Below are 24,311 nucleotides of genomic sequence, written 5' to 3'. Positions count from 1 at the left end.
TGTTATTAACAGTGGTTATATGCGAGATACTTGATTCGTGAAGTCGCGTACTGCAGCAAAATGTTTGGAACGTACTTACGCTCCGGGGATGTACGCCGAAGACGGCTACTCGTTGCTTTGGAAGCAGATCTCTTTGCATGGGAGGCGCTCGCATCTGAGTTCCTTCCTCAGGCACAGATTTTCCCTCAAGCCACTTGTCAGCGAGGGATTCCCTGACCAACCGCTGCAGGATGTGAGAGTACTTTTACGTGCGACCGAAAATTATTTTCAAGGCTCTCTTCTTCATTTTCTTAATATGTGGCGCCTGCCTGACTTTGAGTTTTATGTGACAAACTCGTGTCTTGAGTTTTGTATGACAAACCTCGTTTATGTCAACATAAGACGCGTGGGGACTCGTGACACAGACGGGAAGGCAATTCATAAGTTCACACTTGTCTCTGGCCTTGAGCAGACCTAGTCCTGATCAACCGGCAGGGTGGCCAGTGTGCTGAACAGAGTACTGTCTGCCACCATGGAAAACTATTAATGTTGCGGAAAAAACGTGCAGACATATTCGCCGAAGGCTTAGTATTGATATGATTAGTAATGGGGTGTAGATCGGTCAGTCCATTGATAAAGCCCAGAGCAATATCTGAAAAGCAGCTGTGATCGTATGGGCCCCCAAGACCTCTTCAATGAACGCGCTTGCGACTTATAAGCATGACTGGACAGAAACAAATGACTGTGACCTCGGACTGCGTGGCTGTGTGACCTCGGACTGCGTGACTGTGTGACCTCGGACACCGATCAACGGTCATCCGAGAGTAATACCTGGATTTTTCACAGACAGAAAATCAGGAATCGGAATGGCAGACGCAAACTTACGAAGGTGCAAAACTGTTCTCGAAATATTACGCTCAGCTTGGTCATCTAGCAAAACACGACTCAGGTGCACAATCAGTCATGATCACTCAACTCATATGCGCGCCTGGTGATGCCCGAGCAGTGAGGAAAGAAGTGCAGCAAAGATTATATTTCAGGTTGTTGTGTCGGCTTTATGATCGAAAATGAATCGACTCAGGGGCTTGGCACGTTTTTTAGGGCCATGGGGAGGCCTCTTTTGCTAACAACCCCACAGCGACATCACTAGGAGTTAATCGCTGGGAGTCGCATGAAGTCAGCAATCTAGCGACCATTTCGACTTTCAACGGTTCTCAAATGAGGACTTAACCGGCTGGGTCAGGCTGGGACGTGATGACCACATTTTTAAAAAAGTTATTCACTTGCCGCGTCTGAAGAACCATTATCCCCAATGGCAAAAACTGTTCCGGCCAGGATGATCCAGCAGTGGGTCTGATTATGCTGGAGAGGAGATCGCAGAGCCCGGATCTGTCGTTTCTGGAGATGCAGCGCTCACGCCTGTCGCTGCTGGGGTGCGACACCAGGGCCTTCCACTGCTGGAGGGAATGGCTAGAGGGACTTACCTATTGCTATATAATACAACTATATTTCAAAAATTGCTAGAGGGAATAGAACGTTGCGGCCCCCGGGTACGCCACTTCTGGAGTGTGGCGACCCGATCTGCTGTTGCTGGGGGAGTAGACTGCCGCGCCTGGGTCTGCCGCTGCGGGGATAGTAGAGTGTGGCACCTGGCCTGCGGTTGGTATAAAGAAAGAGTGCGGGTCACGGCTGCACCGGTGTTGAAGGGGAGAGCGTGGCGCCCGCGTCTGCAGTTCCTCGAGGAGAAGAGTGCGACGCTTGGGTCTTCCAACAATGACGCGGGACAGGGAGAGCGCGGCACCATAGTCTTTCACTGTGTCTTCCCCGGGTCTGTCACTCTCTGCCATTTGAGTCGGTCATTGCTAGGAAAGGGGAGAGATGAGAAGAGAGTGCCTCACCCGGGTCTGCCCCTGCTGGGGAGGAGAACACGGGACTGACATCCCCAGAGGACCGTAAGTCACCACTCGATCATCGCACCTGCCACGCTACTTAGAGAAGCCCCAACACGCCGAGTTGCTCGGAGAGGAGCCAGAGGAGTGGCTATGACCGCGCTGCACCCGGCCGCCGCCGGCGGCCCGTGGCCTGCGCGGCTGACCGGGTGGCCGTATGTAACCTGGAACTGTGGTTGGACCAGCCCGCCAACCTGGGTGCACTTTATCCTGGAGCTGCGCAACACTTCGCGTGCGCAAGGCCGTTCGCCTACCGGCCCAAGGCCGCTGACTGCAATCAGCCGTGCCTGCATGCCATCAGGCGTTCGCTGATATATGAGAACAGCCGGTGGATGCATGCGACCAGACGGCAGCAGAGCTACGGTTCGGTCACAGTCGAGCGCTAGGACGCCGGCGCCGGTCCGCCGAGGCCCCTCCACACTGGACAGCGCGTCCCCGTGCAGGGCCCGAGACAGGTCCGCTTGGGACCGGTCGGCGGCGGAGGGGGACGTCAAGGGCGTCAGCAGGCGGGAGGCTGCCTGGCGCGGCTTCTCAGGGGGCGAATGTGCTCGGGCGGCGCACGTATCTCCGGCCAATCGTCTCGGTCCCGCCGAGGGGCGGCAGCGGTCGAAACTGCAGTGACACCCACCGTCTCGTCGCCGGCGGCGATGGCGCCCTTAACAGTGGTGGCAGCGACGACGACAACGGCTGTGATAACACTGGGTGCACGATGCGTAAGCGTCATGCAGCGTGATATGCCGCCCGTTAAAATTGCGGCGTATTTCCAAGGCATCCGGCGGCTGAGACCCCGGCCGCGTATTCGGTGCCCGCTGCCGACCGCCGGCGAAGTGACTTTCGAAGACGCCGTGGCTACCACAGGTTAAAACCAATGTTCAGTTATGCTGCACGATAAATATAGGATAGGTGTGCGTTGCGACTGTGTTGCGGTTGAATTCCTGCGTCAATAAATCTTGTCGTTGCAGTGATCTCCTATTCGCCACATTCTTGGCCTTGCCCTCCCGCGACAGGACATACAGTTCGGCTATTCACTCTGGGACTATCGACTTAACGCTGACCCCGGGAGGACAAGAAGGGCGTGTCGTATAATATTCGTGTTTCTTTGGGGTGAAGGTCTTCGCTCACCTGACCTTGCCTGTAAAAATGGTCGCCGTTGCATGGTTTGGGAAGCTAGGTTTCGGAGGAGCATGACGAACACGGATTACTTTATGACCAGCTTGTGAGATAGCAGTCATGATAGTTACATGCACAGCTGATGCCTCCAATGCATTGTTCACAGCCTCCTATCGGTCTAGATCAGTGTCCACTGACATGCACGCCCTTATTTCTCCACACTGTGTCTCCAGAACCTTGCAGTTGACATCAGCAGCGAAGTTCTCAGGTTTCAGGATCACCAGCTTGCTAAGCCAGGTCGGGTCTCGGTCACGTTTTTCCTGGTCGGGAACGCCATCACCAAGAAGCCATCACCAACCACCAAGATGTCATCACCAAGAAGCCGTCGACAAATTCTACGTTGACGCCGAATAGATGCTTGATTCGGCTGTACTGCCTCTGCATATGACCGTTCCTACCTTGTAGGAGTTGTTGTGCGAACTGTTCTGTTACTTTCTCATCATTCTAGTCAGCACCTTTTATTGGTGAAATGCTTTCTGATGCTCTACCCGTCACTTACCAGTCGTCACGCTGTAGCTTATGCAACGCCACTAATAAACAATCGCACATGAACCTTTTCCTAGGATCATCGCACCACCGATGTTTGTGAGCTTCTACTGGCCAGTGTGTTCTGGTTCTCACTCCATCCGTCTCCTCGCGACCGTCGCGTGTGCAAGCGCTCAGCACGCGGCAGCCGCTATTCTTTGCTGCTTTGAAAGCCTCGGTCGGCCGACTCCCCTCAATGTGAACGATATACCAGGTTTGGTCGCACCGCATCGCGCGCGCGGGTCAAATCCGGCCCGTGCAAACTGGGCGCCGACTTTTGGAAAGGTCGGTATTCAACGAACTGTGATGCGTGGAATGGGGCAAGCTTTCGACACGGAGCACCCCGCTGGCTAGCTGTGGTACCCCCTAGTTCGAAGTTGCTGATTATGTAACATCTCTCGTTGCAGACGCGATCTGAGCATGATGCAGCCTTCTTTTGTCGGGCCAAATACGGAGATTTGAAAGCCGATATGCGAGTTTTTTTCTGACAGTTCCTGAACGAGTGAAGCATTTACTCGGTGCTAAGGCTCGGTCGAGAGGCCGCATCTTCTGATAAGACTTGTAGTCGAGTAATCTTTTGCGTGGTTTAAATCACTCTGACCCGGATGTTTGTTTTCTATTGTGATACTAATGTACCACCCATCATTGCTTTCTACAACACTGTACCTGGGATGAATTATGCATCACCAGGTCCCATCTTTCTTTTCATTTTTTATCATCTTCTATCACTTGTTTGCCTGTAACCATTGTGCGCCATATGCCAAATCTACCACATCCGATCCCCGCCCTGTAAATTTTTCGGCTTTACTCTTACATCGTGCTTTGTTCCTACCGCAGGTTTTACTACACTCCTCGCCTGACTGGGGTAGAACGGTCTCCAGCCCAGTCGATGTCACTCACTCAACCATGTTCTGTCACCGCCAGGCTACTTCCCGCTGCCGCCCATCTACTGCATGCTCTGGACGCTGCTGGACGTGCTCTTCTGCACGGCCTCCATCATGCACCTCTGCACGCTCTCCGTGGACCGCTTCTTCAGTCTCAGCTTCCCGATGCGCTTCGGCCGGCATAAGACACGGCGGCGGGTGCTGCTCAAGCTGGTGCCCGTCTGGCTCCTCTCGGTCTGCCAGAGTGTGCCACTCTGCCTGATATACGCGCGCGATCACCGTGCCGTGCTGGTCGACGGCGTGTGCGGCGTTCCCGAGCCGCTATTCCAGCTGGTCGGCAGCGTCGTCTGCTTCTACATCCCGCTGCTGGTCATGCTGGTGACGTACGCGCTGACTGTGCGCATGCTGAACCGTAAGCAGGTCGAGTTGGGCTCGCCGCGGACAGTGGCCGCGACATCGGCGGTGCGGCCGCTCAGTCGACTGTGGTGGCGCTCGCTGCTCGACCGACTCAACCCCAAGTGCGCCATGGAGGAGATTGAGTGCACTGACTTCAGCGTGTGCGCCACCAGCACGTCAGCGTACGCGTCGCTGGCGCTGGCGCACGGCCGGCGCACGATGGTGCGCCGCGTCGCGGACGACGACGGCTACGGCACATTCGCTGTGACGCCGGCGGCGCCCGGCCGGCGCGCCGGCAGCCACGGCCAGCTGGTGCTGCCGGCGCGCCGCTGCAAAGAGGCGGCGCGGCGCCGCGGCCTCTCTAGCTCCGAGCAGCGGCTGGGCGCCGACCCCAGCCCGCCGCCTTTGCAGCGCGCGCGCAGCGTCGGCGGCCGCTCGGTCGACTCGAGCGACTCGACGCTCAGCTCGCACTACCAGCCGCTGGGCGACGGATCGCCCGACAACGCGGCGCTCCCGGCCGCCGTCACCACGCTGACGGCCGACGGTAGCACTGTGACGTCACTGCAGCGCAACGGCTCGGCGTCGACGCGGTCGGCGTCGTTGCCGCGGACGCCGGAGCGCTCGCTGCTGGTGCGCATGCGCTCGCTGCGCGCGTCGGGGAGCGCGCGCAGCGGCGGTGGCGGTCACGCCATCTGCCGTAGCGGCGCGCGGCCCAGCCTGCGCGCCGAGCAGAAGGCGACCAAGGTGCTCGGCATCATCTTCTTCACGTTCGTGCTGCTGTGGTCGCCCTTCTTCATTATCAACATGCTGCTTCCGCTGTGCGCGCGGTGCCGCCACGCCATCACCGTGGACGTCATCAACTTCGTGACGTGGCTAGGCTACATCAGCAGTCTGGTTAACCCAATATTCTACACGCTGTTCAACAAGACATTCCGCAATGCCTTCCTGCGCATACTGAAATGCCGGCGAAGATAGCTTCACGGGCATCACGCAAGATCGTACAAGACGAGCCAAGGCGACTCGAGGCGAGCCAAGACGAGCCAAGGCAAGGTGCCTCAGCGGGCTCCTTGCCTCGGTCTCATCATATTTCCATCTGCCAATGTCTGGTGGACTCGTGTCCCAGCTATGCTGATCACCTTGGCCGTAAGCACGTCTTCCTAAGGGGAGATACGAAGTCTTGCTTACGGCTGAAGATAGAGATGCATAGCTGTTGACTACCATGCCACCATTTTCAGGTGCCGAGCAGCAGTTCAAAGGGGCGTGGGATAGGTGACCTCAAAAAGGATTATCTGACGTGAACACGTTTGCATTTGCCTGGCCTGTATAGGAAATGAGGAATTACAAGATCTCAATCGAGTAAAAAGTTTTCGGACCACCTGAGAGCTAAGCTAGTGATTCGAAATAATGAAAACCAACATAATTGTTTATATAACGGCAATCAACTGCTGCACAATTCGGTTACCTGTATGTTAAAGAAACCCAATGTTTGGAGCTTACAAAGTCTGGTACAGAATATCTGTCATCACTTAAAACGCCTTTTGCGAGCTAAAGTTCAAAGACTTGAACTAAAGTTCAAAGACTTAATTAATCAAGTCGCATCTGTCTGTCCATGTGTACTACATCAGCTGCTCAGTCCATCTGGTGCGCAAAGGTTAAGAGCAATCGTACGCAACGTCTCTAGGATAGTTCTCGCTAGCTTCGTCGATGTAGCGTTCTCCCCCAGCATACAAGGGTGCCTGGTATTAACCTCTACCAATTTCATAACCGTTAGAAAAAGGGCAACTGTGCAATAACTTTGTCTGACATTTACCTTGAGATGTCTATCATTTTTTGTTCGCGGTTGACCTGCCAGGCAGGTTTAAATGGGATCGGAGTACATTTGCTGACTCGTAGCTTGCCACATGTCCGTAGCGCAATGCTGACAAAAATCAAAGCATACCGCTGCATATGTTTAAGTGGTAACGTAAGATCACAGGAGGTCATAACATTTTCCATGACCTTTACGTTGCACGATTTTGCATTGAAAATGTTCGTGTAATACAATGACTATATGATATTGGTTCGCTATTGTCACCAGAGGACAGTTTAATAATGCTTGCTGAAAAATCAGTTTGGTGACGTGGGAACGGGACACCCCCTAACAGGCCCTTTTCTGTTCTGACATTACTGAAACAATGTTCATCTCCTCAGTGTTCAATCAACAACGGTGGTGCTTCCCAACGCCGCGTGCACCGAAGTCAAGGCTCGTCTTATTTGATGGAAATTTATGCCGTTCGGGGGGTCGAATGCAGCAAAACAAGTTGTGTTACGCTCTAAACTCCCTAATTGTTCCAAGCTACCGACATTTTTTCACTCTTTGCTGTTATTTTGTTAATAAATTGTGTAACTGCTGTAACAATTCCTTTTGCAAGGTCTACAAAGAATGTTACTAGAATGAAACGTCTTGAACAGCTAAAATCGCACATACAGGTCAAGTTTAGCAATATTTGGTTGGTTATATCCCTTAGTTAGAAACTCGTCAAAATAATACAACTAACAAATACTAAATATTACTCTCCATCACCCTGGGTATTAGTGTTATACGCATACCACACATACTACGGCTTTTGTGCTCCGACAACTGACGCCTGCCCCGATCTGTAATAAAATGTGAAAAGACGATCTTTTTATGTTTCATTTCCCTTCGTCTACTGCAAATCTGAAATAAAAATGGCATTTACCCATTCATGCGAACACTTGAACTGTTGCGCCTATTGTGCAGTAAATTGTGAGCTTGGTGTTGTCTTCGGGATAAAACTCGCAATTTACTACACAGTCGCAGAATACTAAACCTAGATCTGGAAAACAAACTGTGCACAAATCATCCATTACTAAAAATGACCAGCGTTGTTTACGAGTCCAAATACCCCATCAGCGACTGCACTCGTCGACCGAACTCGTACATCGGCCAACCTTCGACCACACTATCAAAACAGATGATGTGAGCCAAAGCGGCATGTGATATTGACTCATGGAGGGGCATTAACTCGATGCGAATCTGCGGAAAATACGACCATTCTGGCTTAGTGTACATCAAAGTGAAGCTGAAATCATTGGAAGCTGTTTATATCCGGGATAAAAGTCAGTAATGAACCAGCAGATGGACATGCGCAGCAGACTGTGGCTCTGGAATGGGCAGTCTCTGGCACCTAGGCATTGGCCGTAAGTTGGAGGGGGGGGGGGAGGGAACGACTAGGTCGGGTAAAGACTACAAGAGAAATGCAGACACGCAGTTTTGAACCGAGGTCACCACAGACATTATGAAGTATGGCTCAAGGAAAACCTATTGAGACCACTGCATGCATCAGCATACGGGCCCTGACATGTCTTTGTGTGATGTCGATATCGATTCAGAAGCCACGCACCTTGATTAGGTGGCCAGCTTCTACCGCGGAAAAGCGTAGTTCAACGACAAAAAACATGTCGTAATCTGATCTGGATGCGGGTACTTGTTTGGCTTCGGAGGCTAAGAAACTTCCATCAAACTCAGTCTGCTTTTTATGGTTTCTGTTTGGCAAGCTGACATCTAACGGCCGTCAAAAAGGTGTGGTACGAAATGCATCGAAGAATTACTTGGTGTTGTTCGTCATGTCAAACAACCGCGTTCGTAAAGTCAATTTCATCGATAGGCGTATTGTCCAATCAGACCAACGTTCCCAAACTGAACCATTGGGCCTAAGTTGTCCCCTGAAAGACAAACGACAGGTGGGGAGAACAAGCTACAATAGACAACATTATGCATTTGTCACGAAGTGTACCGCAGAACGAACTTCTCTTAGCGCAATCATCGGACTTTATGTAGCCTCTCACCCAGCTCCGGGCTTGGGGTCTGGACTGGCAAGCAGCAATCACGGTTTGGCAAGCTTACGTGGTTGCAGTCGGCGATTTTACCACCGCGCAGTTTTAGAAGCTGATCGTGCCGTGAGGGAGTGAGAGCTTCCCGTTATCAGACACCAAGTCCTCCATGAAGACCTCCCGGCTGGCTTCGGTCCTCAATAACTCCATGACAGCCTGCGAGGAGGGATGCGAACATAATTCAACCTCTACCCATTTAGAGTAGTAATCTGCAATTACAATCGCAAAACGGTTATGCGCTCCACCGTTCTCAGACGGCTTTATGGAGTCTACTTTCGCCTTAGATCAGCTGACCCCTAGAAACAACATTGGTGTGAGCGGGACATTGCATGGGGTGGCGGAGCGATCAGACATAGCACGTGCCTCACGCAGCTTCACATGCTTTGCCAGTTCCGATTCCATCCATCCTCGGTCTCCAAAACAGTTCCCTCACTCTTTGCTTTGTCCGCGCCATACCTTGGTACCCATCGTGTGCTGCTTTAATGAGCCGTCTCTTCAAGACGTCAGGAGCTTCCAGCCCCTCCCCTCCAGGATCAGGTCATCAACCACCAGCAGCTCCACTCCAGTGGTAGTACGACTGCAACGCAGCTGGGCAGTCTCGTTAACGAGACGGCCACCTGCCAGAGATCTGCTTCCGTAGCTCCTGTAGAACTGGAACGTAGCTCCTCTTCGACCACCCTCCTGAATGCAGTCTGGTCCACCGCCGCCGTCTACCCCATGCTGTCGATGACTGCTGCTGTCATCAGCTGCCCATCATCCATTATCCATGGCTGTGGGTAGTCTAGAGAGGCCGTCCGCGACATTGCTGCTGCCCTGCTGATATCACACCGTGAGGTCATGCACCAGCAATTGGCTCGTCCAGCGAGAGATTCGCATGCCAGCCCTTCCTACTCCCTTTGCTGTCAGCAACATCTGCAAAGCGTGGTGGTCAGTTCTCAACACAAACTTCGTATCAAAAAAGTACGTGCGTCAGTGCTCCACAGAACATCGCGCCTCTAACGTCTCCCTCTCCGTTACCGAGAACTTCCTTTGAGCTGATGACAAAGTAGCTAACGCAAACACTGCTACCTTCTCCCCTTCCAGATGCTGCTGACTAATGACCGCGCGGACATGTGATGCGTCACTGGCCACTGTTGTTGGTAGGGCTGGATGGTACATGGCTAGCACTAAGCTGTCCGTGATGGCATACGCCACTGCTCTGAACGCCTTTTCAGGATCCAGCGTCCACTCTCACCTGTCCAGTACTCCTTTCCGCAGTACTGCTCCGAGCGGGTCCACCATGGTCGCGTAGTCCTCCACAAACCTGGCATAAAATCTAAATACTTCCAACGCTGCCTGCAGGTTCTTCCGCCATACTTGTTATCGTATGTCTTCCAGGCATTTAGTCCTTCCTAGGAAGCCTTCTCGACCAGCCACAATCCCCTCGTCCCAGTTTTTAAGGGGTAGCATAGATTTTGAATTGCCGAAACCAACCAGTCAGTCAAGCAATAGTCGGCTTTCCACCCACAGCCAAGAATGGTGGGGCGCACATCTATTCATGACAATGAACTCCGAGAACAACTTACAGATGTAATGCAAACTTGAATGCAGTTGACACCATAAAGCATATATAGCAGTATACTTCAGGCTTAAAAAGCAGTGGGAACCTGCTGAGTGCGAGTCAAGCAAGTCACAACGGAGAAAATGGTCGTATTACTTGGTCTGCAGCACTTGAAACAAACACGTCGCGCAAAATTTATGTAGCGTATTCTAACGCTCAGCAGAGTTTCTTCCGCTCAGAACCCGTAGTAACGTAACATTAGCCTGTGAATCGTCTTACCTGTCTGAGTTCATCAATACAAGCGTAGCGCCACACAGGCCCCGCCACACAGTCTGCCACACAGTCTGCCACACAGGTGCCAGCCTCCTCGCCAGGCTCCCAAGTCAGAACCGCCGTGTGGCAGTCACCTGATCTCGACATGGCCTATTATTTTCGAACCTTCAGCCGACCCAACTTCCAGGCCCACGTGATCGCCGCTAACCAGCCGATCGCCGCATGAGGAGGGCCTCAATCATACGTGATGCTGGCTGATCTTAGCAGCCTCCCAGCAGTCCCGATACGAGACACGGCCTCACAGGGGTGTTTTTTATTCTAAAAAATCCTCCGGTGAAGCTGCTGGACTAGGTACACCTACTAATAGCGCTGGGTAGTGCCGCTGCAACACCGTTAAGACCTAATAAAGATATAAACCTTAATCAGTTTCGCGTCCAAATTACGCTGTCAACGCCCTGCAACAGCGCTGCGCTTCCTCCCCGCCGTTGTCTCGGTCGCCGGCGTCATGACAACCGCCATGGCACCCCTACTGGCGCGAGTAAAAGAACGTTTGTGATTCGCCCAGCGGGCAAGGGTCTGCTACCGACAAGTGTATTGGTTGACGTCTGAGCCAGCGCGTCAATACGGACCACTCCCATTCCCAAAGCTAAGGTGCGACCCGAAAAGAGCCATTATGGTGAACGCCAAAAGAAAGAAACAAAACTCACAGCAGGGCGTTTCGTTGAATTTGCGCGGTGAAACCATCATGCTTGCAGATTTTTTGTTTGTTTAGACGGAGTGTTTCAAGCTCTCATAGCGTCTATCACACAAACATTTGACAACTTGGTGTGCTGCAAATATTACAGACCACACACGTTACAGAAAGCAAGGCAAATGAAAGGCCTTTCTGTCATAGTGGTGAGCAGGAAGCCAATGAGATTCCTACCTGCGGGAGTAGCCACTTGAAATTGAAATTCCGAGCTTTTCAGAAGGATTTCGATAAACTGGCAACACTGATAAAACCGTGCGCGTCTAACCTAACAAAAGCTTAAGAGTACAACAAGTGACATGCTCCTTTTGCAGGAGCCCAAGGTTTCTCCTTCATCTTGCGCTGCCTCTCAGTCTAGGGCGAGGCCGGTGTCTGTTATCTCAGCCGAGTACAGCAGTTGAATTTCGTAGTCTGAGTCATTCGAAGGCACGGGACCGCAACCATAGTTCATCGGTCTTGGAGTCACTGGGCTGGCGCGGCATGGCAGACCTTGTCACGTCGCGCCGTGGCCTTATTGGAGTCTTCACGGTTTAGCTGACCCTTGTGCCCCGGTGGCGGCCCGGTCGCTGTCCACCCTATCCCCCTCGCACCGCTGTTTGTCGGCGCGTCACGCGGTCTTTGGTGGCCGTCACATCGGGGCTGCCCGCCTCTCCGGCGACGGAAAAACGGTGTGAATGTTGGGGTGGCGCATAGGGTGCCGTACTGTACGGCCTTGTCGTGCAGCCGCCCGCTGCCGACCGCTCTGATTTCACAGAGCCGTGCTATGTTCATTCCTAGACTTTTATGTTAACGTGGCATAAAGGATCGTGTTTGCTTGCGCGCGTTTTTACGTAAATGGATGTGTTTTGTATCATTCATTTTCGTTTTGTATCATACAGCATGAAGCCACTGGCACCAAGCAAACATTAAGCCATAGGTATTTGTAACGAATGCATGATAATGACGACCATGGTGGTGGCAGCCAGTCAAGACTTCTGCTGTAGCAAGCTGCCGTCACACGGTACATTGAAAACTCGTTAACAGATGGTAGCAGAATCGCCAACGACTCCGTAAGGAAGTTCCGCAAATAGTCGTTCGTTGATATACGGGTTTAGTCACCACGCGATTTGTTCATACTCTGTGCGAGCCACGGCATGACGTCACTGGGAGCCACTCCGTCGGCGGCCCTCCGCTGGGGTTGAATGGGAAGCCCGATCCCCCCGCTGCATGACGCCTCGCTCCATGCGCCGAATTCAGCGGACATATATTTTGCCACATCACCTAATTTTGCGAAAGTGAAGTTGTAATGATATGAAGGCCGTCACGTGATCTGTAGTCGCAGATGAAAAGCACGGCGATTGATTTCATCACTGCAATACAGCCAGGCCATTTCTGAGAATGGCGCGACAAACAGGGTACTCAAGAGCGCCGCGACAGTCCAGCTCACCTCTCGAATATCACGGCATACGAGCTTACTTTCTGGTGCAGAGGCAGGCACGTTTCTCCGAAGCGCAGCAAACTGCTACTTCTCTCAGTGACGGGATGGGCCAGGGCGACTCTCCAAGTGCAGGAAAATTGTATATCTCCATAGCGCAACAGTTCAATATAAATCTTCAAGCCGTGCAGCGGGCCGGTTCAAAGCAAGACGCACCTCACAGCGGAACAGGAGGCCGGGACACCTCTTCCAGCGACACAGCAGGCCGAGACACCTCTCCCAGCAGCACAGCAGGCTCAGTTGCTTCTCTTCGAGCTGCACGGCAACCAGGGGACGCTGCGCTGTCTGCTACCGTGAAGATCCGTACCGACGAACCCAAAAACTTCCCCCCCCCCCACGTGACTGAGAGGTGAGGACAGCTTGTGTGGCAAGCCTTGTGTTCGACTAAAACATTGCTGTGACAAAGGGCAATGAATAATGCGACCAGTCCTATGATTTTATTTTTACAGGTAGCTGACAATCTTTCACTGACTGATTTTAGCACAGGTAATAGGAATGAGGGAAGTCTGAACCATGCAATATCCTCTGGTTCTTGAATGAGATTTGGCAAACTTCGGTGCAAGATAAACAATATTAAGCATGCTACACATAAATCACAATGGCAACTTTGTGCTAATTTGCGTTAAAAACTTAATAAATAATGTCGCATGCTGCTCATTTTAGCACTCTGAAATGGTCTATTAATTTTCCTGGGACGTGCTTTGCTTTTCTTCATGTTCCCACTTGTATTTGAGCCATGTGACTAAATGGTACAACATTGCTAGAAATAATTGGCGCACGAGTCGGCTCATGCAAATTATGAATCACGACATTCAGCTCATGACTTAAAACGGTACTTTTCCCAGTTAGCCGATTCAGCTCACGACTCACCACAAAACGATTAACTCAGGATTCTGTTCATGATTCAGCTCGAGTCGAACACACATCATCTAGTAACAAGTTTGTAGTTTGAACCTAGGCAATGCTGTGCAGCAAACATAGACATAAAAGAATGGATAGTACAGCTGAATTGAGTGGTCCGCTTGCTAGTGCGTAAAGCCGGCCGCCGTATTGAAACAGTCAAGAAACATAGCCTCGCTCTGACAAAGCCATCGTAAGGCATGAGGCGAAGCCTCTGTGCAAGATGACGAAAATATTTTATAAAGCTGGAACCAATTTTAACAGGCTTTACGAAATAAGATCATATGTCAACGATCCAACATCAACGAACATCTATTTTTCGTGTTGTAGTGTTTCATGAGTTACGCGCATGGAGAAATTTCTGCCGTCGACCACCATGACCGCTGCCTGCGTGGGCGGTTCTCCGCGCTCACACTGAGCGATGGTGGGGCCGCTACTTCCCTGCGCTGCAGCCCGGCTGCTAGTGGTGTTCTGTGCCACCAGCTAGCATTGTTACGACCCTTCACTAGGGCAAACTTATGCTGAGTACCCCATCGGTCAGCAGATGACCCAGATGATGTGACGCGCACGACTCGGCACGCCAGGGCTTCGGTACACCCGACATCAACAAACCTGTGTGAGTCACGGAGCTTTGGTGAAGCGGGTGGCCGACGTATTGGCGAGATGGTAGGTCCGGTCAAGTACCAAGAACGGTAGACCTCCAGTGCGTGGTTGTGCGCCATTAAATGGAGTGTTTCGAATTTGTATAGGGTTCAAAACTGAAACATTCACGATTCAGTGCGCTTCGCAGCCCCGCCCTTCTTAAGACCTAAATTTTATATTTTCTGAGCTACACGCTCGCGAAGATGCGCAGACTATTTCGGTGAGGTTATGTCAAGTTCACCCAGGAATCGATGGCGCTATAATAACGTTACTCATATCCTGCCATTTCATTAGCAATGCGCCGATCAAGGCGAAGAAAATGCAATTGTCGAGTCGTTCATATGTGACGTTCGTGAGCACTGATTTCCATATAAAACGGCCGTCAATCAGCTCTGAATGAATGTTGTGCGGGGTACGATGACTTAACCAAACAATGACGCATTCAGGAACATGTTAACTCATCAGAGGAAATTGTGAGAAGTTAAAATTATGAGGACGACGATCCCCGCGTCTCGTCGACGATGGTGCGGCCCACTACTCCTTTGGCCATGCTCATTGCCCGCAGCCTCCCACGTCGCACACGTCGTAGGCAGCGCCCCGTCCAATACGGCGACGTCGTCTGCAGGCGACGCCCCATGGCGCGTCTCCGAGACGCCTGGAGGTAGACTGCGCGCCTGTGGGGGTGGTAGAGCCCATTGTCAGACGGCGAGCGCCCCGCGTGACCTGCATTACGCCTTACGGTCCCCACGACCGGCGCACTCTGGGGACTCGGCCTGACCGGCCTGTCCGATGACCTGGTTCCTCGTCGTTCTCTCTATAAGTGTCCATGGCGGGATATTTATCCGTCCCGAACGTCCCACCAGCAAGGGCTTATAACGCCTGGCGTGCACTACGTTGGAAGAGAACGAGCTGTGCCTTGGTCTCTCCTAAGGCGTTGTGCACCAACGGATAGATCCAGCTACTACTTGCATTCCAGATATGGTCCCTGGTGATACCATAACACATTCTTCTGCATGCTGCCACGCCTAAGGCCTAATGAGAGACAGCAGAGCGAGTCAGCCGTCTCCTAGTAAGAAAGGACTGAACAAAACCGCGTACTCGAGTCGCGTCACCCATAAAACATCCTCTGCGTAAGAGCAGGACAGCGGTCGTCTGTCTCCTCCTCAATCCTGGCCACAGCCGAGCCGTACTGGTCGAGCGCATTCCGCGCTTAACGCTCTTCGCAGCCAATGCCGTTACTACGCCACTCGTCCCTTGTTTAAGGGGCAGGCGGATGCCAATCGGCAAGTAAATATGTTTGTCTGGCTGAAGCTTTGTGAGCTAGATCAAGAAGCACATCAAAAAGAGAAGGGATCGTTATTGTAAGCAAAGCCCGCGCACGCGAGTTGGACGGAGTTTAGCTGGGAGTTATGCCGTTGCTAATTATAGGAAAAAAATTAAGGGAACGAGAAACAAACATGCCAACGAACTGACAAATAGACCAACTCGCCTTGGAGCCAAAGCAACTGCCTTGGATATGCGGACGCGGCCCGCGCAACAATCCCGGCCACGACAGCATGAACGGTGAGGGCCATAATGAAACGACCTGTCTCACTAATGCCCGCCTCCAACGGTTATGCCTAGATAGCCCCAGCGTAGGTTAATGAACCATCCACCGCGCCAAAGCGCGCGTCGACGACCTCAGATTACCACGTCCACCCACGCCGGGCGCGATTGTCCCGTCGTGGCCTGACCAGATAGCCTCCAGCCTCGCCTCTACGCCAAACAATTAAACACAGTCCGTCACCCGTATCTACTAAATCATGGACACATATTGACCACACCAGCCCGGTTCTCAGGTCCTTGCTCCCAGTCCTACGTGCTGCAGTCCACAGTCCACCGCTACACGCAGAGCCACCGCCGAAACCGCGTGACGCATCACCCCCCATCCCCCACTCCCACACACACCCACCCACCCACCTACTTCTTTTATTATAGGACTACACCTCTCGCCCCGAGGCGCAGCTCCTGGCTGGAAGGGTTACATGGCCAGTGCCCCCACCCCTTTCCCCAACTACACAGGAGGGAAGAAGCTGTGACCCAAGCCCACCCAGTGGGGAGCGGCCAGGACACATCTTCGGAGCGTACCGATGCGTCCACGGTCCGGTCAGGCTGGAGAACGACAGGCTGTAGACATTGTGCGCGGTGTCGCCGACATCACGTCACCCGCAGAGCCAGATGTTGTCGCCAGGTCCGAGTTGTCCTGCTCTCGACGCGCGGCTGTCCGCTCAAGATGCACGGCACTCTCTCCGTTTTGCCTCGGAGACCCTACAGGGACTCCTGGAGCTCTTCTCACACTGTCCCCCGCCTTTTCTTCAGAGCTCCCCATCATGCTTTGCTTACTGACCCACCCTCGTTTCTGCCTGATTCAGTAGTTTGCCAGGAGAGCTCTTCGTCCAATACGTTGTCGGGCCGGCCTGCCCTACTTCCAGGGCTCGACCCCCGATTTGCCCCAGGGCCAGAACTCGGCCGTCGCGTCGCCGGCGGCGGTGCAAGGCCCACCCGCTTTCTTCCTGCCTCGTTTCGGAAGTACCCTGCGCGTTTCCCTCTGGCAGGGGTGAAAGAGTGCCTTTTCTGTTACCGACGAAATCTAGAACTGTCTAAACTATCATCTGTAGCCAAATCTTTCAGACACCGCTGGAATATAACTTTACACGCGATAAACCACAAAAATATAAATTTAATGCAATGCGGCATAACCATCAAACCTTTTAATTTCGGGAGTTCATTTGCACTATAGTATCACTTGCTGGCCACCGAAACACCGAATGGTGGTTGAGATTTAACGATTAGAATTGTAAGATAAAGGCATTCTTAGCATAACCAGCCCAGGCTGCATAACCACCCCATCCACATTTTTTTCTGCCCCCTCCCGCCCCTACCACTTCATCCTTCACCCCTACGTATTTTGCAAAATTGCGTCCCTGTAGCCATACATTCACTCATAGCATGGGTCTACAAGCACTTAACATCACTTTTGATTTTGTGACGTCATCGTACAATCAGCTGGAAACGTTGTAAACATTTACTATATTCGCATGATCATCGTCGGTGCAGACTTCGCACTTCCTGAAGTTAGCCACATCATTTAGATCAATTTATGCTCGGTCTGTTACCTCAAAGCCGCTGTTCCTCACAGCAGCAGGAAGCCCTGGATGAATCTTTGACATCGCTTCAAAGCCCTCCGTTGACCTCCGAAGCTACAGCTCACGTATTCATAAACGATAAACCTCCCAGATCGGCAAAGCTTTTTAGGGCTTTTACATAAAAAACTGACGATTAAATACGTTCTTCTAGCCAGTCAACTTATCACGACATGAACACAGCCAACAGCATCCCACAGCTTCGCGCTCAAACCAGTGCACTACCTCTTTGCGAACATTCGAGCCCATCTGTCCGAAATGGCGTGACGCTTTAAAACACTGCGCAGCAAACTGATCACGTTCGTCGCAAAATGCTGTGGCCAGCGACGATGCGACTAGTGATCAACCTAGTTATTTGGTTTTTATACTGTCTAGTATCTGAGGTGATTCTTGGCTGAAAATCTGAAAAGCACTGATCTGAGGGTCATTGAAAGAGCAGCGTGTGACTAATCTGTGACGTCAGCTTTACTATAGTCTACTTTGTAATAGGCTTCCGGCACCTGTCCAAAACTATCCTTGTATAAGTCACTATGTTTGGCGGAATCTTCTGGCTCAACTTTTTTATACAGCGAAACGTCAACGCTTCGACATGTGCTCTGTACATGATTTCAACATGTACTCGCTTAACGCTGCAAGCGTTAGCGTGACAGACCAATACTAAACTTTGAGTTTCGTCTAGCTGGCATGGTCTGTTGTATGTGGTCCGGTTTGCTGAAATTTGTTTGTATTTTCGCAATTTTATCACCAACTGGCCTACAAAAGTGTCTGTGTTTTTAACCGATCATATCCAGTAAATCAGAAGTTTTTCACCCCTGGCCTCCGGCCCAGTGGCGTGGCACTCCTCACACTGGCTGGGGTGACAGTGGTACCGACGTGGCGGGATTATCGGGCAGATCAGCAAACGTCCCGAAAACACCTCGTGCCAACATTTCTGCGTGCATGTTTTTTGCCGGCGATCAGGCGTCCCGGTTCCACTAACCTTGACTGTCAGGCTGACGGAAGGCGTTTCCTTTTGACGCGGTGGTCCGTTTGGGAACACGGGAGCACCGTCACGGACGCTCCGGGGAAAACAGCGACTAAGCAAACCTGGCCAGACGACGCACGTTGTTTTCTCTCGCAGAATTGGCTAACAACGGGCGCCGCTTTGTTGTTACGGGCCGATCTGCTGAAGCGTCGGGCGTATTCGCATTCACCTCCCAGGCCCAGTTCGGCCTAACAGCCTTGTTTGGCTCGGCAGGGGAGTTCCTGGCCACGGCCGGCTTGCTTGCCGTCCCACGCCCCGCCGGGAAGCTCCGCCGGTCGTGGACAGGTGGTGCGCAACATGGCAAGCGTCGAACTGTATGCCTACACACCCGTTCGGAAAGTCTGGCGAATGTGGGCCCACCGCTGGCACCGACCGCCGCGGCGCTGTCGCTGGCTCGGGGGGGGGGGGGGGGGGGGGTCGGCCGCGCTCACGCTAAGCATCGGCGGGGCTGCCGTTTCACCTGACGTTCGTGGGACAAGTGGCGCAGGTTCACCCGTCGTTGTGCCGAATCCCGTCGTGGACATTCAAGGGCGCGATATTTCGTACTGCCGCGGGGTAGACGTCGACTCACCTGGTGTCGCGGTGATGCTGCCGGTGTCCGCAGACCGGCAGTCGCGTATGAGGCGCCGACGTACGAGTCGCTGCCGAATCTCTGCATCGTGCAGGGCGTGATGTATTTTGCTGCCCCTCGCCATTCAACAGCCTTCACAGAGAGATGAAAGCACATGTACTTGCCACGCTCAAATACACTGGGCGCACGAGCAGGCACCCGGCCGGGTCAGGGGCTGGTTGGCCCGTTTCTAATACATGGAATGAATACTGATGGGCACTTCAGACCAGCCAGTGACTGAAACAATAATGATTATCACAACAATACCAGGAATAAGATATCCTATAACACAAAGTAATATTTCAACTGTCTGACAAAGTCGTGATGCCTTGTAGTCTAATGCACGTCTTAGTCGCCTGATGATAACATGAGATCCGCGCTTTATCTGTATACTAACACTGCAACACTCCTTGACACATAATTTTCATTTCTCGCCCGACAGTGCGGCTACATCGCATCCATCATTCTTCAACAGGTTGTCTTCACAAGCCCTTCACGACGCCTGGCTAACTCCCAGGCACGTGCGTGCCGATCTGACAGTTGCAAGGCGTCACAAACGTCCCCAAGAACAATACCACGGATTCGCGCACACATTTCTGTAAACTGACAGGTTGAATATGAAACCCAATTACGAACAAATATAAAGTGCGGGACATCGATGAAACGTCGCACAGCAGTGTATATGCTTCATCATCGCACCTCAAGATAGCCATTTCTTCCAACGGCGTCCCAGGTCACGAACAACAGAAGCCTAAACAGAGAGCAGCAAATATGCTGGACGAACCCTACGATCGGTAAGTTGTGAGAATTGTAGGAAAGAGTATCTGCTGGATACGTCAATGTGTGCGGCTACGTACACATGCTGAACATTCCAAAGGTCCCGGTGGTTAGGACACAGGTCTTAGTGTACAAGTAGCTGGAGAAGCGGGCTTAATTAGTTTTGTTTGCGATGAGCACGTCGGCGCGTTTGACGTTTGATGAGCACGTCGGTTTTGCACGGTTTAGTCCATCTACAAAACATTCCCACTCCACCGTTTTGTCATCACATTGTATGTACTGTTTGATGGTACAAATTACGTCATGTTAATTTGATAAATACTGTGCTGTTATAACCCCAGTCATGGCCTGCGATCATAACCACGTTACCTGAAAAGGAGCTTGTTAATTTTCCATAGTTTCTAAAATACAGACTTCTATGTCTTTACATTCCACGCTTTGCAAGTAATCATTATCCAACCCAGAACCACCAACCAGGAATCCAACACTGGAAAACCTATTTCATGCCGGCCAGCGATACATGACGGCGGGTCAATGTTCACGGAACGAGCCGTGTTTAGCGAGATTGGTCGATCATTTCGGATTTGGGGCGCTGCGCATGTTTCGTCATATGACGGCCTTGTTTAGTGCGTCGCAGCGATTCTGATTTCGACGTCGCTTGTGGAGCAAGATCGCGCTTTTTAAAGTAGCATTTAGGCAGCGTGCATACCATGACCACCCATAGTGTGTATCAGCTATCCTGTTATAGGCATCTTTACATACAGCACATGACATCTTCCAGCTGTGTGCGTCGCCAGTATCTCATTGCAGCGACGGCGAGCCGCTCACTGGGGCGTCGCCATTTCGAACACTGGGACTGTCAAATGTCCCACCGGGTGGCCGACACAGGAGGGGCCGAGTGTCCCACGTGTGTGTGTGTGCTACTATGCAGACAAACTCGTGTTAAGCAAATACTGGCAGGTGTCCATGGCCTAGTTTCCCAAAATCATTATTAGTAGGTGTCCGCGGTAAAAGCTCCGCTCAAAATAATCACTATCATCACTCATTGTTTGGGTTCCCACTAACTCATCATCACTGTCTGAGTTTTGTTCACTGCGCAGCTTTTGCAATAAATCACCTCAAGTAATTCATCAAACACTAAAGGATGGTTGAGACTAATCTTATAACAGTATCGCAAAAGGACAGCGGCGCCCCACAAGCCAAAATGGCCCCACAGGGGCTTAGTGTCCTACTCGGCCAGGGATTGTGCCTGCTTAACAGCACATAATTTCTTATTTCTATTTATCATGTCGTAGTCACTATTTTAATCCATCATCATTTTTTAGCACTAAGCGCTAAAAATACCCCCGGCCCCAGTCACTTTTCAGAAAATACGTTCCTGCTCCCAACTCTGAAAAGAAAGTGGGTCAAATGTAGGAAGAAAGTTGTGCTATCTGCATTTCGGAGGCAGGCTCAACCATCTCTTTTCTCCCTGTGCCTTCCCCCCCCCCCCCACCCTCCTTTGCTCACTCCTCTGTATCTCTGCAGAACTGCATCCCTGTAGCCTTACATCTATCGATGGCATGGTTCTGCAGGCACCTGAAAAGTGTCACTTTTGATTTTGTGACGTCACAGCACGATCAGCTGAAAGCGCTGGTGACCTTCACTGTCTTCGCATTATCCCTAGTATTATCGATGCAAGCCTTGCACTTCCTAAGATAGTTCCAATTAACAGATTTTGATGTGAAGCCCATACAGTTTTAGTGTACGCAGCTGCAAAATGTACTTTTAAACACCTCTAGCATCTTAATTCAACTCTGTATCCAGCATAATGATAATAAAAATCGTTTTATCTCACAACTGCCAATTGGTCAATACCCAAGATGTAAGGTGGGACGGACAATGTGAGAAGCCTACGCCGGGGATACTCAGCCCCTTTCCCCAAAAGATGCTGTCCCTCTCCGGCGCGGGACACCCCGGATGAATTCTTAGCATACATCGCTCCAGCGTCCTTCGCTGACTTCCGAAGGTACAGCTCAGACATTCACAAAGCCGCATAGCGCCCTGAAGAAACTGACGATTAGCAACGTTCTTCATGCCATCGAGCTTCTCACGACACAATCACAACCAACGGCAGGCCACAGCCTTGCACTGAACCCAATTCATTACCGCGTGGTGAGCATTCGAACCAATCTGTATGAAATGGCACGACGCTTTAAAACGCCGCGTAGAAGACTGATCACGTTTGTCGCCAGATGTTTTGGCCAGTCACGACTTTTATGACTAGTAATAAGCCTAGTTATTTGGCACTTTAAGCTGTTTAGTATGTGCAGTGAGCCTTGGCTGAAAATCTGTGGGAAGCACTGATGTGAGGGGCACTGAAAACCTGTCACCGCTGATGTGTGACGCCAGCATCGGGATAGCACAGTTTGTAGTAAGTCTATGTCTTGGTGAAAGCTTTTCTGATTAAAGCCACTGTGATTGGAAGCATTTTCTGGCTCAACCTGCTCATACAGCGAGATATCAATGTTTCAGCATGTGCCCTGCACAGGCTCACGCTGCAAGAGTTTGCGATTATACACCAATACTAGGCTTTGAGTTTTGTCTTACAGAGATGGTCCGTTGTAATATGGCATAGTCCGCTTCAACTTGTAGTCATTTTCGTGCTTTCGTCACCAATCAGCTCGCAAAAGTGCCTTTTTTGTCCCCAATCATTACGGTAATGACCATCCCCTTCGGTTACAGTCATGATAATAAGTGCAAAAACAACACAAACATCCACTTTCCCGACCCTAAGTTATGCCCATATAGTTATGCATAGTGCCAAGAATGAAAAGTACTTCCGGACAACATATTTGCACAAATGGGCACTTCCCATGGGTTTTTGACGAACACCTATGGTTAGCCATTTGGTGCAGTCGCTCAAATTTATTAGAAAAATGTACAACTTCCAGTACCACTACTGTAGCTTTCGCACGGTAGCAAACACGCCGTGCCTGCATTAGAAGCACAGTACAGAATACAATGCCATGATTTTGACCCCACAATGAATGCACTATTTGCTACAGAGACATTATCCAGGAAGTGGGCAAGTAGTTTTTGTAACGTAACTTAGGAATTACAACACCCCCAAGGTACGACTATGCGACCATGCCAAAGGTACTCAGCTGGTAAAGGCGGATACAATAAGTGAGACAACTCAGTTAAGGAGTCGAAAGAGGTTATCAAAAATATAAAAACCCGGGGAGCAAGGATCCCTAGTAGACCGCAAGTAGAATCAAGTAGAATCAGGTAGAATCGGGTCATCCAAGTAGAATCAGATCGCACTGATTCCCGAGAGGGAGCCATGCGGCCTAATTGGCGCCGCCGACTGGCACTTCGCTACCATCGTAAGTACAATGATACGAACAAATCAAATACGTGGCGCAATATGTCCCGCAAAGGCCAAACAACAACGAAGTACTTGCCACTAACACCAAATATCGACCCCTGCAGCATACCAGGTGACCTGCACGGACGGCTCGATGACTTTTCCGAGATGGCGGCGGCTTTCACGTAGCAGCAGACAGCTGTTGTCCTATCTAGTCCCTTATATCTATGGTAGCCAGCAATAGCCGTTGGGCTATGATAGCCGAATACGCTATACGCTAAGGAAAAAGTCGTGAATGATGAATAGTTGTAATTAAGATTCCCCAGTAGAGAAATTAATGAATCTTGTTCTCTGAAAAAGGCATAATTACTTAAGAATTACTTAAAAAAAGAACAAAGCTGATCAGTGATTTACTGTCTTTAATACCTCAAATACTTATTGATGCAATCTCCGGGAGGTAAGATCCCGCGACAGACAGCCCGCATATGAGTCGAAGCGATGTTACCACTGCTGCTGTTTTTTTTTTCTGATAGATTCAGCAATAGCTTGCTTACAGCAATTCAAGTAGCGAATGAGCAGTCAGGTATGGATTAGTTTGTTGTGACGATTAGCAATGCCAAATATGACCAGGAGGCCAGCTTCATAAAATGATAAATAGCTGCGCCTTGGAAAAAATGACTCACCAAAATTACCTCATGCTTACCGAGTTTTACAAACGGTCCTGACACCCGCCGTACATTTACTGTGCATTAGATCGCAAGGAAACCGCATACTAGCTTTGTAGTTTGTACCAGACCGACCAGACCGAGCTAAACGACTAGATGCAGTCAGTCATCTGCGCGCTTGGCTTGCGTGCGCAGAATAGTGTCGGTACTTGGAATTAGTGGCCAGCGCTTCGCTGTTGTGTTGCTTTCGTTGGATATATTGTGTGGCAGCATTATCTCTGCAAGCCACAGATATATTCAATTGGCCATGGATTTTTTTCTCATGCTATT

General features: G+C 51.1%; 1 protein-coding gene across 1 annotated transcript in view; it reads left to right on the top strand.

The window, feature by feature from the left end:
* Positions 1 to 7,535, top strand: part of LOC119110114 (5-hydroxytryptamine receptor 2A) — a 137,540-nt gene extending 130,005 nt beyond the window's left edge. The window contains exons 4-5 of the mRNA XM_037233854.1: positions 4,548 to 5,172; positions 5,605 to 7,535. Of these exons, the coding sequence (XP_037089749.1) occupies positions 4,548 to 5,172; positions 5,605 to 5,878 (899 nt within the window). The 3' untranslated portion in view covers positions 5,879 to 7,535. The remainder of the gene's footprint in view (positions 1 to 4,547; positions 5,173 to 5,604) is intronic.
* Positions 7,536 to 24,311: the final 16,776 nt, after the last annotated feature.

This window comes from Pollicipes pollicipes, unplaced genomic scaffold, assembly GCF_011947565.3.
Source record: "Pollicipes pollicipes isolate AB1234 unplaced genomic scaffold, Ppol_2.1 Scaffold_7231;HRSCAF=8579_pilon_pilon_pilon, whole genome shotgun sequence".
NCBI lineage: Eukaryota > Metazoa > Arthropoda > Thecostraca > Pollicipedomorpha > Pollicipedidae > Pollicipes > Pollicipes pollicipes.
The sequence above is the reverse complement of the archived record's forward strand: the minus strand, read 5'-3'. Positions and strand labels throughout refer to the sequence as shown.